We start from the raw sequence: 18,966 nt of genomic DNA, 5'->3' as shown, positions 1-18,966 counted from the left end.
TATGATTTCCACCCCCTGGCGGAATACAAAAATTTTACATCGAAAATAATATGCAAACAACAAAAATATTATTTCAATTTTCGTCCACTCGATTCTGAATGCCTACCATGGAAAATAAGAACCGAGAAGAGTTGTGAAACACAACTAATTTCTTCTCTGGCATGAAACAGGCCAAAACTTTCGTCGCCTGCATGGAAAGTAAGAAAGACATGAACATTATGCAAGCTTTCAGAACCCATGCAGATACAGACCGCTAAATAAACTGAAGAATTCACAGCCAAATTTCCAGCACTTGCATAAAAATGTTTCTTTGTTTATACAAGTCATCAACAGCTGCTCTCGAAGAATCTCTCTTTCGGTGGTTGAGGATAAAAACACCGTGACGACTTGGTCCTAGTGATAGGGAAGAAACCTTGACTATTTGCATAAAACCAGCCACCCCATCCATCTACATGAGTAAACCTAGGCACTTACCATTCTATGTAAAATACATTTGGGGTGGCTACGAGATACTAGTAAAAAAGAACCGAGGTGGATATACATTATATTAACTGGAGATGAACATTTGCTAAGTCTAAGTATTGTATGAGCATTTGAAGGCTTGGAAGCCATAGCCTTTGTTATTGCAAAAATTCGAAGGCTGGATTTCCAAGAAGTTCCGCGGCAGGCTTTACGCCTCTGAAATTTGAATCTTGGAGACAATTGTTAATATCATCAACTGAGAAGGGGATGCTGCAAAAACAAACAAGTTGATTGATTCAGGCATTTTATTTTTTACGCTCTTAACAGAGCTTTCTGTGGTTACCTTGAATTGTCATCCAACAAGAACGAGTTGCTATCAGCTTCATTAGACTCCTCTGTCATTTGTATCTTCATACTGGAAATTACCTGGTGAGAATCAATGCAAAGTGGGGAACACACTTGTTGAAGTAATCAGAGCAATCAATATTTAAATCGTGGTCAACTACGATTAGATACATGAAAAAGTAGAAGAAGAACAAGGACTAATGAAACTTACATCTGGAGACACACTAGGTGTGTTATAGTTATCATCCCAATAAAGCGTACAGATTCTATAAAGCTGTTGGATGCTTAGTATCTGTAAAAAGATGACAATGAATAAATAAACTTATAGTGCTGATTGTAAATTTCTCATATAGAAAAATATAGAAAAGAAGTGTGACAAGGGAAAATGATAAAAGTAAACAGAAACTGATGATAGATCCAAAATAAAGACAATGGAAGAAAAAGGAACCCAAACATCGAGACAGTCTTACAGGGCAGAGATCAGTTGTGAGATCGTCGTAAGTTATTCTAGATTTCTGGTGTATGACCTGAGCATGAATTTAGATGTTTAGTCCAACTTTCCTTAAAAACATGTTTCGGTATGTGAGGATATTTCAAAAATGTTAGGTCATTCGATGAGGAGTTAAAGTTAACAACCAAAGGACAAGAGATTGTACCAGAAATCCTACAGCCTGTCGTACATGTTTTAATCCATCCCATGATGAGCCTGCATACTGTAACACGACGCCTAGTTATGCAATCTAAAGATGAATTCGTAAATATTAAACGGACTTATAGAAAGAAAGTAGCAATTAAACTTTTATCCTGGTATTTGAAGATACACGTTGATAGCAACCATACGGAAAATTTAACATTGGATCACATGGTCTCATGGGGAAAGTGTTAGCAATGAAAATAAGGCTTAATTATACCAGTCAAATAGTCAAAGTCTACCTCTTCTTGTGCATGCCCGCACCAAAGTTCTAGCTCAGCTAAGCCTGCTTTTACATATTCCCCATTGCTAAATGAGCAGCACTCCCTACGGAGGAGAAGGCTGCAGAAAAAAGTGAAGAAAACTACAAGAGTAAGCCCAGTGGCATATAAAAACAGAACACTATCAGAAAATGAATAAGAAGTACCTATTAAATAGCTGCACGTTTATATAAGAAAAAATTTGGGAGAAGATTTTCTGGGCAAGTACTGGAGGAACCTGAAACAACAAGTTACATAAGATAAAGAGCAGACATCTCACAGCAATTTATAGTCATGTCTACTTTACAAAGTTCTCTTTCAGTGTACTCAGAAGACTATCTAGGCTCTCAATGACGCTTTGCCAATGACTTATCCGAGAACTGTTGTTGAATGATCGATTAAAAGATCGAAAAGAGTTTCCTCTCGATGTTCTGGATGCCTGAAAGTAATACATTGAAATTTGGAAAACCAATCATCAGCACACGAAAAGAGAAATTGTTCCAAATAAAACTCTTGTCAAGCAGACAGAGGTCATGAAAAAAGAAGTAAATGAGTAAATGATCCTAGAGGAATATTCTAGATAGATTTACGAAAACGACTTTCACTTTCTAAACCAAACAGCGTTTTCGAATTGATTTCTATTTTCTCAAAGACAAGAAGCAAGTTTGTCGTATAGATGAACATATTTTCATTCTCCCATGGATGAGAGATATTTATCTATAAGTGGAAGGAGATTTAATAAAAAAAATATACAAGTAAAAGCTGCCCCGAAATGTTATTGTCCGATTTCACGCGGAAACATTATCCGTCTCGTATTCAATCAGAGCATTTTAAAACAAAATTTTATGATCCAAAATTTCGGAAAATATGACGGAGGGGGAGTTCCAAATTCACATGAATGAGACAAAGGTAGCTAAAATAAAAACATCTCGCCCATGTTTCACAAGCAAGGGCGTATAAAACATAAAAGGTTGTTGGTGTGTTAATTGTGTCCCGCATCGGTTGGATAAATATCTTATGAGCCTAATATATGGGCTTAGGCAACCCTCCCTCCTTGAGCTAGCTATTGAGTTGAGTTAGGTCCAAGTTTCATTGGTATCAGAGACCAGGTTCCGACCCTGGCCCAGGTTCCACCGTTATGTGTTGGACTGCCCATAATTGGGTCCACCCGTTAATATATCCACGCTCCAGTCGTTTCATTCCTGAGCGTGAGAGGGGTGTGTTGGTGTGTTAATTTCTGGCCCACATCGGTTGGGTAAATATCCTGGAAGCCCTTAATATAGACAAGAGCAACTCCTCCCCCCTTGAGCTAGCTTTTGGGGTGCGTTAGGTCTAAGTTTCATTTTTTAACATGGCATCAGAGCCCAGACTCGCCGTATGTGTTGGACTGCCTATAATTGGATCACACATCTCATAGTTGGGCCACCCGTTAATGTCTCCACGCTCTCGTCGTTTCATTCCTGGACGTGAGAGGGGTGTGTTGGTGTATTTTGTGTCCCACATCGGTTGGGTAAATATCTGAGAGTCTTTAATATACACAAAGACAACTCTCCCCCTTGAGCTAGCTTTTGAGTTTGAGTTAGGTCCAAGTCTATTTCTTAACAAAGGCAAATACTAACGAGAGATAATCTGCAAAAAGTAATCCCCATAGGTAAACAATTCCTAGGAAAATGTTTCCCAAAAAGAAGAAGATGCTTCAACCTGGATGCACAAAGAAACGAGAGAAGCCAATTCTTTCTTAGTATTGTCTCGAATAATTCCATAGATCTTTTCAACATAAGCAGTCAATTGCTGCTTGAAAAGCAAAGCTGGATACTTGGCCTCAACTTGGGACACCCCATCAAGTCCAGCTACTGAAAGATTGGCAGAAGGAGACGACCGAAAACCCTGAAATGTTACCAAATCATCTCTGCTGGCATTTTGGTGCGTAACCATATTTTGGTAAGAAAATTTTTGAGAGGGCATGGCATATCTTTCTCCAACATTTTTCAGGAAAGAGACATTCAATGATAATGCTGAAGATCTTTATACCTGGGCCATCCTTCCGAAAAATGACGTAGGCTGGGGTGATTTTCGTGGAGTTGAACTTGTAGCTTTTAGTGTTTGCTGAAGTAAAAAAAGAAGAATAGATGTGTTGGAAAGCCAGTAAGCCATATGATCGTTGTTCGCCTGCTCCTGAAACGAGATATTAAACCACCAATATTCACTAGGTTAGCGGCGAAACAAAATGATGGTGACCTACTTCAATCCAGAATAACAAAGCATTTGAATCAATTGGTGACAACAGGACACTGTTGAGACATTTTAGCATCTATTTGGTTAAATTTGCTTTCTGGTACATAAGATATAGATGGAGAATTCGTGACAATGAAAATACAAATCAGCATCTTTAGAAAACACCAGCCCCCCTTCTGTTTATGAATACATTTTCAGGGCATCTACAATCCCAAAGAAAGGCTAAGCATGTGCTTCAGAAATCATACAGTTACTATTTTATCAACTGAAGAGAAAAATAAATTAATGTAATGAATCACAGAGAAACGAGATCATTTATACCAGTCAGACTCAGTGTTCGATTAAAACCCAGCTGATGTCTGGACAAAAATGTTCCAACTTTAAACCTTTGAAAAAAAAACTCAGCTATTCACAATGTCATTCCATGATTACTGTTTCTCTATAATTTTTCTACCAATCCTTGTACTGTTTCACTTTTCTCATAAAATCATTTCTGAAAAAAATTTAGTTGAAAGACCAACTATATGCACTGTATCTTTTTCTTCATCAAATTGTCAAATACAAAATAAAATCACGGATTGCAGAATGCTTAGAGAGCAGTCAAAATTTAAATTACAAATTAGTTGTCAGTGGTGGAGATTGCTGTTAGAAACAGCATACCCAATCAATATATTTCCGAATGGCATACCTCTATTTCAGATCCTACATACTGAATGAGCCGATCAAATACACTAGTTCTTTCAGCTTCAAAGGATTTCCAGTGGATGAGACATTTGTAAATTGTAAAAGCAGCTACTGGTTTTCCTTCACTGAACCCAAGATTTTCTGCGATGCACTTGAAGAGAGCATCCACATTTTCCTGGGAAAACATTTCAGAAATTATAAATAAACTTGTCCAAATGTTGTTACGTGGACCAGATATTCCAATCATTCACAAGGGAGGACAAAAATACCAAACACTGCCACCATGAAACATTTTAAAACAATTGCTCACAAAAGAAACTGGTGTCACTCAAATCCAAGAACTACATCCCGGGAAACCAACTATAGACATGAAAACAACACTGGCTACTATTTGCAACAAAACTTGATAGTCGTACAAGTTCAAGCAGGTTAATACCTAAATTCATATTCCGAGGTTTAGAACTTGAAAAGTGCATGACGGATTAACTCTAGGCACTACAAAACTTTTCATTTTGAAGCACAGATGAAAATGCTTTGCCTAGAATCTCACATATATCCCCCAAATTTTGTCAAACCAGGATGCTCACTCATTTCAAGTTGAGCACGTTCTGAAGCAGGTTAAATGATAAAACAGGAACAAAAAGAAGATAGCTAACTCATTAACATACACGTTGCGTTTCGATGTTGGATCTCCTCGTCTTATTATCAGATTCACTCCCAAATTTCTTGGTGGGTGTTGGACTTTGGGGTTCCTGTATCAATTTCTTGCCATGATAGTTGATGTAACATTATGTCTTATCTAACAAAATGTACAAACAAGAGGTGCTATTTATACAGTTCACTTACATGTATACCGTTCTCCACAGGCTGCAAAATGAAAGCACAAAGATGAGAACCAACCTACAGTAAATTCAAAAGCGAGAAACTAGACAGATGTTCAATTGGCTCCTAACCTGAACTGTTTGAGCCAGATGCCCGGAAATTTTCCCAGTTGGAGAATTTGTCAAAGCTTGCTGTTGGAGAATATAGTCTTCAACTTCTATATCTGAAAGTTTCTCTTCTAGCCTATATAATTTTAAGTGATGGCTATGATGAGTCTTGGTCAATAGAAGTGAAGGAAATGAATCTGGGGTCAGGGACATTCAGAAACTAATTTTAAAAAAATGGCAATAAATGCCCAAATTTTTTTTTTTTCAGAAGCTGCTAAAGTAGCAACCTTTGCATTTCAATCTTTAACTGAATAATCTTTGACTCTGCCTCCAAATTTTGCTTCAGTCGTTCCTCACTGATCTTGCTTGTTTCCTCAAACCTTTTCTCTGTTTCGTCTATCTTGTTTTCCAGTGAAATAACTAAAGACTGCACAAACAATTTAGAGTATCCAATTATCCATTAGAAATTGCAAAAATAATAACACCAAGGCACAATAAACCTGATCTCATGAATTCACCTTCAGCTTCTCATTTTCAGCCGTTAGCTGATTAACCAATTCATGATCAAACACGGGGACCTCTTGCTGAACCGGAACAGGCTCAGCCACCATCTTTGCCACTTCCAGTTCCTTGATATAAAATTCTTTAGTTTCTAGGAACTGCAACTTCATTTCCTCTATTGCAGATTGTAATTTTTCAGTTTCCAGATTTTTTGCCTCCTCAATGTCAGCCTAAAGATAACAGATTCAAAAATCTAGGGTCATGAGATAAAAGATCATCGTCTTGCTCTCCCATGGTCATATCTTGTAAAGAAAAAGATGCACCAGCCAAACCAAATTTCCACATTAAGAATATATGAAATTTCAAGTGTAATATAAAACGAAACCGTTACCCTCATTCGTCTCTCCAACTGCAATCTCCAGGTTAATTCTTCAACTTGCTTTTCTAACTTGCTTTTCGCTTCTTGAAGTGCACCTGTTTCCTTTGCAGCCTGACACAGACCAAGGAAAATCTTATTTTTTATTAGTCGTCCTCTTTTCAAAGCTAACAAAACAAATTGATAAGTGCACCGTAAACAAATTTGGGCACTTAGGCACTTACAAATTCAAAAGTTGAGTTATTCAGGAAAAAATATATATTAAAATCATAGAATGGCGCAACAGACACCGGTTAGCTGCAAGCTGAGAGCTATAAAACAAACTATGAATAACTAACTGAGCAGATAGTTTATTGTTAAGGAAAGTAAAAATGCCAAACTAATTAGTGACCGTTTTTATCTACAAGCAGCAAACTTGGTATGACACGCATCAATTTGTAAGTTGGTACCATTAGAGATAAGTCTCACCAATTTAAGCTTTCGCAGTTCTCTACGAGCAATTCTTGCTCTCCAGGCACATTGAGTAGCAATTGCTGCAATCTTCAACCTAATGTATCGGCGGCGACTCAAGTATCCTTGCCAATGACTCTGGAATCAATGCCATCACAGAGGGACCATTAATTAGCAAACAGCAGTTTAAGACCATACAATGAACAAAAAATTTTGGTTTGTAGAAAAAGATAAATCAGACTGACAAGTAAACAGAAGTTTAACAGTTGGAAAATATATCAATTTCAGTTTACGTACCTTTTAATATTCAGAAAATTAACAAAAGCTGTGTATTTTTCATAGTTTTATATCAAGAATAAATCAATGCGAACTTCTCCCAAATTCACTGTTTTTCTCATGAACTTCCACTAAGGCAGAGGCGGATAAAAATTCTCAATCATTATATCTAATCAATAGATTTGAGCCTACGAAAAGTAGGGATGACAATTGGTCGATGGGTAAGAGATTAAGGGTATCCGACCTAAACCAAATCCTTTTGGGGCGGGCATGGTCCAACCAAACGGATATTGGTTTCCAGACTTGAATTATTTTGTTTAATTTTTTATAAACTATTTTGTTTAAGGGTATAAATAATTGCCAAAAAATTGAAATCATTTGATGACTTCGTGTTCGGGTCGGGGAGGGTATGAGTTTTAGATTTAAATGGGTTGTGTCAGCTACAGTCTTCCAAATTTTAAACAAGTCAGGTCTCAGGTCATGGCAGACCTGACCCATTGTCATTCCAAAAGAAAAGCTAGAGTAGATCAGTAAAATAAGAAATCATGGTTATGCAGATCCTCATAACCGAGTGGAAAGAAAGGATCCATGTATCAATTGCAACTTGTTTCTGCAAGAATGTCACCTGGATGGTTATAGCAGCACTAGTTTTCTTTCTAAGTCGAAGCTCATCACGAGCAACCATCGCCCGCATTCCCACTTGAATTAGAATGGTAGAGGAGCACAATAGTTGATAAGATTTTCTGGCCATAAACATGCGTACGGCTTTCTGGATCATCAAAGTTGCAGTTTCTCTCCTCCTAAGCTCATAAAATGCGCGTGCGACTTGTCCTGATAGCTCAGTAAAAATAATACATAGACCCAAGGAACTAGTATTACTTCGGAGTAAATCTAGATTATTAACTTAGTAAAAACATAAAGACCACATCAGACATCGACAGATACCTCTACACAGAGCCTGAATTTGTACGGCTGCATTACACAATAAGATGAAATTCTTACGGGCCAAATATGAAACAACTTTTCTCTGTATAATGCACGCTGATCTTCCAAGGACCTGAGTCCGGCGAGAATCTAGTTCTGCCATCTGACCAGCTCGGAGAAACACTTTTGTTTTCCCTATCTGTGAAATGAGATGTGATCAGCAAAACTTTTGCTCAGCCTTTGATACATGTAATGGAAACAATAAAAAAATTCAACAAAATTGGTATTTCAAGAATAGAGTCCCTATGGGGCTGTACAGACAGTCTGAACTCTATTTTAATATTCTGCGAGCATAAGCCACATAGTTGGAACAAGTTGTCACCATACAACGAGATTTTGAACAAGTTGTCTAAATGAGCATGTTAAGGAAATTTTTATTTCCTCTGAGCATGTGCAATGACCACTCTATAATATATATCCCCATAAAATCAATGCAAAAGCCTCAGTATTTACATGCAATCTTATATGCCTAATCCAGAAACACATGAAGTACCTGAGAACCTTCAAGGCCAACCTTCTCCAGAAGTATTCGACACGCTGTGACCTCATCATAACTATCAAAAGCACAAGGACACTCAAAAATTCAGGGTGAAAGTCATCATGCAATCAAAGAAACTTACTGGAAACATTATTAAAAAAATCTGCTCATGTTCGGGTCTCATTTCTGGGGCTTTCAGAAATATGTTTTCTAAAATTTCTATTGTCATATGAAATGTATATTTAGTTTAGTTTTTGAAGAAGATGTTTTTTAAGATAAATGTCATGCCATGGAGTAAATTGGGTTATTTAATTTTTCTAAAAGTTTGTGGGGGCATTTTAAATTGAAAGATATAGTTTACTGGGTTAGGGTATAACATAAAAGTTGAATAGCTTTTTTATTTTTTTAATTTAAAATAGAAATAATTACAATAAAATCTCAGCAATCCAATCCCAAAAGGAGAAAATTAGAGTGAGCTCAGAGATGAGAGTGAAATAGATCCATCTCTCAGAGAGTGTTCCAGAAACTGTCATTTAAGGATGCAAGCAAGAATTCTAAAAAAGAAAGTCAGCTGTCACTAAAATCTGAACTAAGATAGTGATTGAGAGAGTTTCTAGAAAGCACTTCTCAGTTTTTCCTTAACAAAATTTTCCTAGAAACTCTCCAAAACACTTCTTAATTATGCTATAACAGTAAGCATTACAAAAATGCAAGAGTGCCAGTAAAGATTTTGAGATGCATGCAAACAATTTGATCTGAGAAATTCCACCACATCCATGTAATCATCCTATTTACAGGATTTCATACAGTAATTTAAAAGAAAAAATTTATATAATGGTAAATTGGATGTAAATGTATTCTGCTCGCAATATCTATAAGACACTTATAAAACAGTAATAATGGTAGCTAAAATTACCTTTCGTTTGATACAGAAGGCTCAAGGATTTTAAAACGATTAAAAAATTCATCAAAAGTTTTTCGAGTGGGATATCCAGCACAACTGATCCTGATCGCCTCCATTACTCCCTGAAGACAGTGTACTAATTTCAGAATGCTTGAAACATAGAAATCGAGTGGAGGAAAATATGATGATTATGGTGACGAAGATGCCTGTGCCGACTGTCATTGACTAACTGTTATGCTGCTGAAAAGCACCAATAAGAGATACTAAAACTCACCCCACAACGAAGTTGCTGTAGTACATTAGAATTTTCAAATATGTAAGGCTTCAGAAGATTATTAGGCTTCACACAGCGAATGTAATGTGGCTCTGTTGCACTAAGCGTCTCAACCAAAGCTTGCAGTTGTTGCTGTATATTACAAGTTGTGGTGTTGAAAATGGACACAAGTAAAAAAAGTTACTATTCAATAATTAAATACATAGATAAATGAACCTTAAATCGAGAACCGATCGATGAAAACTTTGATGATTTGGAAGAATCCTCAGGTAACGGTGGGAATAGGCCAGAAACAAATGAACAATTAGAAGCACTAAGAAGCGACTGATGCTCGGCAATGACATAATCTTTGTTCTTATCCAAAAACAATTCTGTCTGATAAGTGACCTGGAATCAGTGTGGACATGTCATGAACCTTGCATCTAAGTAATTACTGGTTTTTGTGCAAAATATTCTGAACTCACTGATGGGTACATACATTGCCAGCATAATGACAAATGGTGAAGTCAGTTCGCGACAACCTAGGCTTGATAAAGCGCTTATGATCTTTGAATTTCTGAGACAGTTTTTGAGCTAAAGTCTCGTGCGTGGATTTCGGAAACATACTAAAAGAAAAGAGGAACTGTGAGAACTTAATGCACGATGCTATTTCCATAGCTTCTGATTCCATTAATAAGATAATATATAGTATGTACATATAAAAAAAATAGAGTATATACATACCAAGCCTCATCAATAAGAGCAATGATACCACCAGGTTTCTGAAACAGTATATAATGAATTAGAAATTTATTCATAAGGAGTACATTCATGATCAAACACGGAACACCATTCACAGTTTGTAAAACTCACAGAGTTAACAGTAAGCAGTTTGTTTACAATGCAAAATGGGGATGAACTTTACAAGGCAAGCGTCAGGTAATGTTTGACCATGATTACGAATACATCACATGATTCACATCATTCATATCTACATAAATGACTATGAAGATCACAAAGATATACATAATGCAACTGAAAACTTACAAATGAATAACAGACACCAAACTTCTTATAAAACATATAAACAACAATACAGAGGTGAATATTCCACAACTACTCACTCTTCACTGATTTCTATGTCATCAAGCAAAAACATAGAAGAGGATTCATTCATAAAATCCTATAGAAACACTATCCTGAATCTGCACGATTCATAAAAAGATGACGAGCAACAAGGATAAAGAAATGGTGCTAAAAAAGCATAGCTTTAAATTAATACAAAACATCAACCTTTTTAATGATTTAGAACTTAATTAAAAGATTTCCAGAAGGTTATAGATTGACTACACAAAATGCTCAGGGTGGAGAGTTGAAGAACCAACTACCCATGTTCACGATTTACAAACTTCAACCATAACAGAATGAGAAAACCGCGCTACGGTTCATACTACAACATATCAATTAGTTAAAAAATTTATGCACAGCAAAAAAACGCCATGATACTTCTTATCTGTAAACATGTCCATACCGAAACATGTGTCAAGTTACTGGTAAAGTACAATATATTTTTTTCCATGCATGCACATGTTCTGAAAACAAATACGACCATGATCATCATCATCATCATCCAAGCCTTACTCTCTCAACATAGTTGGGTTGACTACATCAAATGTTTGAAATTAAAACCTCGGCAACTCCCAAATCCCTAAGGTCATGCTTAAATATGCCAAACCAAATTAATTTTTGCCTCTGTATCTTCTTTGACCCCACTACCTACAAGTAACACATTCTGGCTATAGTAGAGAGAATATGAATATCTTTCTTCATAAATCTATGCTATACAAATGCCTGATGCAACCCACGCCAGATATCTTGCTGACTTCAGTTCTTGGCAAGATTGTCAAACAAGTGTAGCAGACTGAATATCAATATCAAATGGTTACAGTTTTTCCACGTACAATGGAATAACATAAATGGGTAAGTCCTGAACATTTTGAGCTTAATGTCACCCACCATGTTCACAGCTCTAGTTTACTACTTATAAGAACTACTCTAAATATAGATCACAGAATTTTGTGTAGCTCATAAGAAAGAGTAAGATGCTACACGGACACCCACCCACCCACACACAGAGGGACGGAGATTCACAATTGAAATATGTAGCAAAACATTATTTATGAAGCGACAGCCCCAGAACTAAGGGAATATGCACGTTTTCTATGGTTTCCGAGTACACTAGTAGAACAGATAACTGGCAAACTGGGTAAGGCAGGAACAAGAATGGGGCAAGCATAAGTGAGCATCAAACAACAATATGCATTGCAACCAACTTTATACTGTGATAGGAAAGTCAAACTTGAGACACGTGATAAGCAAGACAATCACAAATTTGGTAAGAAGCATCAAAAGCTCAAACCTTTTCAATGAGATCAAGAATATCTTGATTATCAACAAACTCTATGTAACTCCAATCAATTTCTTCTTTTGTATACTCTTCTTGTTCCATCTTGAAAACATGCTATACAAAGAATATGCTCAGCTTCGCATCCAATTTCCGTTTAAATTTATCATTGAAGAGAAGAATTTGACAAATAATGACCATGTAACCATCAAATGCACACCTGATTAAAATGTTGTTGTAGTTTCTCATTTGTCAAATTAATACAAAATTGCTCAAAACTGCAGAAGCGTGTTAATAATAAGAAATTTAGCATAAAAAAATAATGATGAAAATAAAGCATTTGAGGCCACAAGCCACTAACAGATGATAACAGAGTGTTATGCGGTCTTCTGCTGAATAATAGACGCTGTAAACAATGAAATCAAGCATACCAGTTAAGCACCTGTTTGTCTTGAAACTCTCAAATCCATAAATATCTAGCACCCCAATCAAGAATTTTGAATCAGGATCTTGACCGATGGAATTGTTGATCTTGTTCACGAGCCTGACAAAGAAGCAACAACAGCTGAGTAAAAAGTATTCAGTAATCAAGATTTTATCCAAAGTTACAATTTTACTTGACCAACCAATCAAACAATCGTGAATAGAGAGTTTTAGCTAAAGCGTCCCTACTGACAGCTGCAGCATCTGGATCAAGACTTTTTGTTATGGCTTCATCACGAGTAACAATGACACGTTTGCACAAAGAGTCTTCAAGAGAATTCTCATCACACCTGTACTACAACTGTTAAGTGGACATCTTTTTGGTTATCTGTAAATTATCAGCAATATGTTTCTGGTGATATGCACACATTAAGATTATTCCTACATTAAAAGTTCAGCGGCAGTTTTCAAATGAAATCGAGACTGGTTGTTCTTTGGTTGGGAAGCATCACTCTCGGTCTCCTTGGCAAACTCAATATTACCCAAGTGAAGAATCGCTGCCAGGACTTGGAAAATTGCATCCTGCGAAGACAAATCTTATGGAAAAATTTGAACTGATCAATTCAAAGGCAGACAGCATCAAAATATTTATACCTGCTCATCAGAACTAATGCCAACAACATCCATGGCCCTCCTTGTGGAGCGATAGTCTTTTGAATCGTCAATTCCATCCAATTCATAACAATTAGATTGGTTCAAATAATGAAACATCCTAGGATTTCCCAATTTGAACTTTTCAATATCCTATTAGAAAGTGTAAGAAAGCATGAGAATTGCACGTCAAATTAATGTAATTCAAGCAAAAAAATGTTGTAAGAAATGACAAATATAAAAAACAGCAATTGACAACTACTAATTTTCTTGAACTTCTAGAAGCAAGGCAAAAAAATGAACTCAAGATTCAAGAAGCGGACATGGCATTCCTCAATCCCACAACGGGATATATGCATATATATCATTCCATATTTGCAGACTTTCTTGCCAGTGAATGCAACTGAGAAAACAATATTAACTGTAATGCACTGCTTAGAAGATGGGTCTAAATGATGAAAAGACACGGAACTGCTACAAATACTACTAAATTCACTAGAGAAAAATGTTTCCCAGAACAAAGACGGAAGTTAACAATCCCAAAGATCATATTACACAAGCTAAGGTGAAGTCCTTCCATAAAGTGCGTGTGTCATCCATGAAGTCCAAGCTGTGATGCACTTTAAAGAATCAGGTCACCTTTCAAATGCACCTTTTCATTCCAGGATAATTAATCTATAGATGAAATACAATAAAATAGTCATTCTTTCTATTTATAGACCAATTGACTAATATTTTATTTTTAATAGTTAGTAAAATTATAGGTCATGTGTGATGAACTTTGCTTATATTCTCGAAAATCATCTTTTAGATCGCCCACTTCAATTAAGTGCATGCAACACTTTGCGTCTGAACTGGACCCGGTGAAACCTGTGAGCCTTAGAGCACCTCATGTTCTAATAACTGTGGTCCCTTGTGAATTGTGGTACTGGATGTCAGATGAATGATTTCAGTCATGCACCATATTTAAGTATAGCGTTGGGAAAAATTACAAAAGAGCAAAAGTTTCCTTGGCTGTCTGCGGGAAGCAATGAGCCATCTGTAATTACTGTCAACATATCAAACTAATAAATCAAAAGTTTGGTCTTTGGAGAATTTGGTTAGAACGTAGAAGCATTTTTGCATAATTTGAAGGGTGTCTACGTTTTTTGAAAAGGCATAATGTGCTAATTATATTCCCCTTTGTTTCGACAAGTTTCTAGAGCCTCCGTGATGCTAGATATTAAGTTGAGCTGGTACCTGATAGAATTAAAAACAATTAATCCACAGAAATAACACATTACCTCAGCCGGTGCAGCACAAAGCATATAAAAACAGTGATAGTTCCTTTCAGGATCAGATACTTGGCAAACACGTGACCTTTCTAGCAAATACGTTCTGATTGCCGCACCAGAAATCCTACCGCTATCATTAAACTGAATCTCCACAAATTTTCCAAAGCGGCTGAAATCAAAATGTTGGAAGAAAATCTGTTTTAAAAATAAATCCTAACCACGACTCAAAAGGCATTTGAAACAAAAGATGACTGGCCTTGAATTGTTGTTTCTCATGGTCTTTGCATTACCAAAGGCTTCCAGAACAGGATTTGACTGCAAAAATGGAGAGGGGTTCACATGGAAAGGAAGAACATGAAAGGCATAATATAATGAAAACTTTTCTGTTTTTTGGAGGGCCAGACCTCAAGTACTTGCTGCTCCACACTCCGCCCCTCAGCTGCAGCTCTTCCTCCCATATGTGCGAAATAACTCATTAGCATCTTAGTGCTTTCAGTTTTACCAGCTCCGCTTTCTCCACTAACCAAAATTGACTGGCTTATACCCTCATTAATCATTTGCCTGAATTCAGAAGTAAAACTGCTAAAAAAAACATTCCAAAAGATCAGGTACTTAAACATACATCTAGAAGAATGCATAATTTTGCCTATAAGCAGCATCTGCAATAGCAAAAGGGTGAGGACTCAGCTCTCCAAGAGCCATTCCTTTGTATTGTTCCATCATATGATTGCTGTATAGGTGGGTTAACCGTTGGAAAGGGTTCACAGCTATCAATATGTTGCCTGTAAAGGTCTGCAAAAACCACCTGCCATTTAGCTTCATAAAAATGAAATGAACAGATTTGTGAAATATCAACTGTAAAAATAACGTTTTTGTTCATTTATTGAAATGAAGAAAGTATTATTTGGGATGTATCTAGAAGAACCTCATCATAATCAGTATAAGCTACTAAGCTTCTGAGGTCGTGTCACAAAAATGACAAGAAAAATATATGCGACGACAAATTATTTTGCAAATTAAAGAGATGCTCTGTAAAAGAAAACAGAAGCGTACCATAGAAACGATAAATAATACTAAAACAGAACCACTGGAGTAGTTTAATCGTATGGTCAGGAACAGACAAAAAAAAATATATAATCCCCTAGAATTACTCACATATATTTCATTCATATCATATCGGCTCCTCAAATTCTGTAGAACGCCTGGCTCGTGCAGATAAGCAAGTTTTGTCATATCATCCACACCACAAGGAGGAGCCTCTGGATCTTTTGGATATACGTTCGCTACATTGGCTACAACCTACAAATAAAGATGAATAAATAATCATGAGCACCAAATAAGAGAGCAGTCACCATAAAAGTAAATATGTAATTTAAAGCAAAATACAAGTTTGTCAGCAACAAGATAATAACATTTTCAGCAAAAAGAAGGTAGCACAAGAGATGCTTACTATCTTCCCTGATGTACAGGTAACTTTAATTTCTTGGCCAGTAACTTCTACAACTTCCCCGTCTATCCAAGCTAGCTCAGGATCCCCTACCCATACATGAGATCCCACCGCTGCTGTACTGACTGAAACAGCCTGCAAGGCAAGGGGAGTTGTGATTTTGTAAATAGCTATAAAACAATCTAAACAGTATAATGTACAGATCCCGGGGTTCTTATAACTGCATGTAATGCAGTCTGTGACAGAGAAATTGGATAGAGATACTCAAACACTTCATAGCCTATAAGATACATCTAGAAGCAGCAAAACAAGCCTCCAGGCTCCAGCAATATAACAAATTTAAATACCAAATGGAAGGACAAGGAAACAACATCCGCCATAATAAAACATAAACTTTCCAAACCCTTGAAAATATTTTACTTCACATCATTAACTTTGAAGTTCTTGTTATCATTTTGAAATTAGTGAGTCGCACTTCAAATCTCAAAATAACCCAACACCTGCACACGTATACATGAATAACAAACAAAATCAAAATTCAAATTGACTCGAACAGAACAAATTTGCCAAGTCTTCCTAATTATAAACACACAACATAAATTACACTGTATTAAAAAATAAATTAAAAAACATCTGAACACATGATGTTAGTTGTTCACGCAGACGTTATTGAATAGTGCATGCACTTGTAATCACACGATTCCCTTCGTTAAGATTTTTTTTTATTTAATCATAGACACCTGTGCCAAGAAAGATTTCTCTGTAAACTCCTTCCAATTTTTAAATGGAATTCCATATCTTCCTTCCAGTTCATCGAACGCATTTCAAATTTTCCAAAGCCACGGAGCTATATTACTACTCAGTACTTGTGATCTTGAAACATTAAATTAAATTAAAACATACCATATCGTGAAAAAACAAAGTTTTAATTAACCCACCATTTTCGCTTGTCGTGATGTAACTGATGTAGTGTCCAGCGCTGCAAGCTCAAAATTTTTTCACGGAGAAAAAAAAAACCCCCGTAAAACTTCAAAAGAACGAAAGTCAAAGTACCCGACACTAATAAAGAATCCCACCAAAATCCAAATCGATACGGAAGAGCTTTTAATTAGGAAATAAATTAAAATTACACTTAAACGTGATATCTAAATTTAAACACTGAACAAACCATTAGATAACATCCAACAGATAAAACTCAAAAAAGATAAACCCAAGCGCATACCATGTCCGAGATAAGCACCAGTCAAACTCCGCAATAGTTTTCTTCAAGTTACCAGTCCCAGAAAACCCATGAAAAACCCATCCCAATAAACGTCACGTATCATCAACCACAATATTTGTGCCCGGAACTCAATGCTTCACCCCCAAAATACAGAATCTTTCCCTTCCGCTACCTATTAACTCCTCCAAATATACCAAGAACTGCTGCAATATGTAAAAAATAACTCAGAAGCACATGGATATCGTCGCGGGAGATTGTAACATATATCTCTCCTTTGTATATGTGAATGTATATAAAAAGAGGGACCGGAAGAAACCAAAATCCCTCCTCTGAAATGGGATTTCCTTTCCTTGAGGAGCAGATGGTGATTTTCTCTGTGATATTTTATTCTCCTTTGGTTTTGCTCGTTATGTATCGGTTTCTTGTTGGTTCGGGAAAAAAAAAAAACGTCAAACTGCGAAGCCACCAACAGAAGAAAGCGTAAACGCTGATGTGGGAATGCGATGGACTTTATTGCCCCTTCTAATTAGTGTATTTACAAATGTGAACATGTCCGTTATGAAAACCTCTATCACTTAATTATAATTATGATTTTTAAGTTTTAGGGAAAAAAACTAATAATAATACCACAAATAAACAAATAACAGAAATAACAACTGACGATAAATAAATACAAAAGAGTTCGATCGAGTGTGAGTTGTGTTTATTTATCCATTCAAATAATACAGAGATTTTGAAATTCATCATCGTAAATACATTAATTCAATCTAAAGTAACATGACCGAATATATAATTTTATATATAGGTGAAGATCATTTGTATTTTATAATGTTAACAAATTTAGATATATCAACTATTCACACTTTTTATTGTACATGAAATTGATTTCCGCCTCGAAGTATAATATTCATGTTATATGCCATTGTTATGGATAAAAAAAAAAGTTAGCGTTAGCATTTGCATCATGGCCGATATTATCACATTTTAAGGGGTAAACATTTGTGGAGCTTGGCAACTTTGAAATGGTTTGTGTGAGCATTTGGTTGGATAAGTATCATCTTATTTTTCAGTGATGGATGTTGACATCCAAAGACGTGTTTTTCTACATTAGCAATTTTTTGCTTGTCGACTAACTGTATCACTTAAGATCACTCATTCAACTTAATCGCCCTCATCTGGATTTGTTAAGATCAATGTTTGATATGGTTCCAAATGCGCAACAAGTTGGTGTGGGTGTGGTTACTCGTAACGATCAAGGGATTGTGTAAAAGCTCGAGACTCCTTCGTTGGCGGAGTTTTCTCGGCTTTTGTTGCAAAAACTATTAGCGAATGGATAATGTTGACATCCGAGAACAATTGGACTCGTGTTATTCTAGAAACATATGCTAGTATGTTGTTGAGACTGTATCGCATCCATCTCAGTATGCTGATGAAGTCGCCATTGTGATAATATTCAGTCAAAGTATATAAGCTTCTATGTGAATCTCAACTTATTCCTCTATTCGATATTTTTTTATCATCTACCCTAAATTTTCATTTAATCCCAAAATAATTATATCATTCTTTATCATAATATAAATGGTAATAAGATGTTTAAAAAATATGAAATTATAATGATAATAATTACTTTTAAGCTGCGTTTACTTAGTGAGATGAGATTACATGTGATAAATCATACTAGGACTATTAAAATGATTTTGAAGGATGTGGAATAATG

At 36.0% G+C, this 18,966-nt stretch overlaps 1 protein-coding gene across 1 annotated transcript; it reads right to left on the bottom strand.

The window, feature by feature from the left end:
* LOC140866598 (myosin-6-like) lies at positions 1 to 17,665 on the bottom strand. Its single transcript, XM_073271624.1, has 39 exons — positions 17,250 to 17,665; positions 16,031 to 16,162; positions 15,736 to 15,879; positions 15,227 to 15,372; positions 14,985 to 15,141; positions 14,837 to 14,895; positions 14,590 to 14,749; positions 13,310 to 13,459; positions 13,101 to 13,237; positions 12,859 to 13,005; positions 12,675 to 12,776; positions 12,453 to 12,510; positions 12,248 to 12,349; positions 10,573 to 10,610; positions 10,328 to 10,454; positions 10,066 to 10,236; positions 9,850 to 9,981; positions 9,588 to 9,697; positions 8,687 to 8,747; positions 8,155 to 8,332; positions 7,835 to 8,040; positions 6,952 to 7,071; positions 6,499 to 6,597; positions 6,125 to 6,337; positions 5,894 to 6,033; positions 5,631 to 5,742; positions 5,524 to 5,544; positions 5,346 to 5,429; positions 4,682 to 4,852; positions 3,790 to 3,933; positions 3,460 to 3,645; positions 2,066 to 2,197; positions 1,926 to 1,996; positions 1,741 to 1,840; positions 1,464 to 1,520; positions 1,278 to 1,334; positions 1,019 to 1,099; positions 806 to 888; positions 1 to 732 (listed from the first exon to the last, which is right to left on the bottom strand). The coding sequence occupies exons 1-39, from the start codon at positions 17,250 to 17,252 to the stop codon at positions 621 to 623; spliced, it is 4,503 nt and encodes a 1,500-aa protein (XP_073127725.1). The 5' UTR covers positions 17,253 to 17,665; the 3' UTR covers positions 1 to 620.
* Between the last annotated feature and the right edge of the window lie 1,301 nt (positions 17,666 to 18,966).

This window comes from Henckelia pumila, chromosome 4 (genome assembly GCF_033568475.1).
Source record: "Henckelia pumila isolate YLH828 chromosome 4, ASM3356847v2, whole genome shotgun sequence".
Taxonomy (NCBI): Eukaryota; Viridiplantae; Streptophyta; class Magnoliopsida; order Lamiales; family Gesneriaceae; genus Henckelia; species Henckelia pumila.
The sequence above is the reverse complement of the archived record's forward strand: the minus strand, read 5'-3'. Positions and strand labels throughout refer to the sequence as shown.

What these genes read in the sequence shown, in the direction of transcription:
- LOC140866598 (XM_073271624.1), bottom strand. An exon ending in GCATTAGTTCTGATGAGCAG is followed by an intron (nt 13,238 to 13,309) that starts GTATAAATATTT and finishes TTGTCTTCGCAG; the next exon opens with GATGCAATTTTCCAAGTCCT. An exon ending in TTAAAGATTGAAATGCAAAG is followed by an intron (nt 5,743 to 5,893) that starts GTTGCTACTTTA and finishes AAAATTATATAG; the next exon opens with GCTAGAAGAGAAACTTTCAG.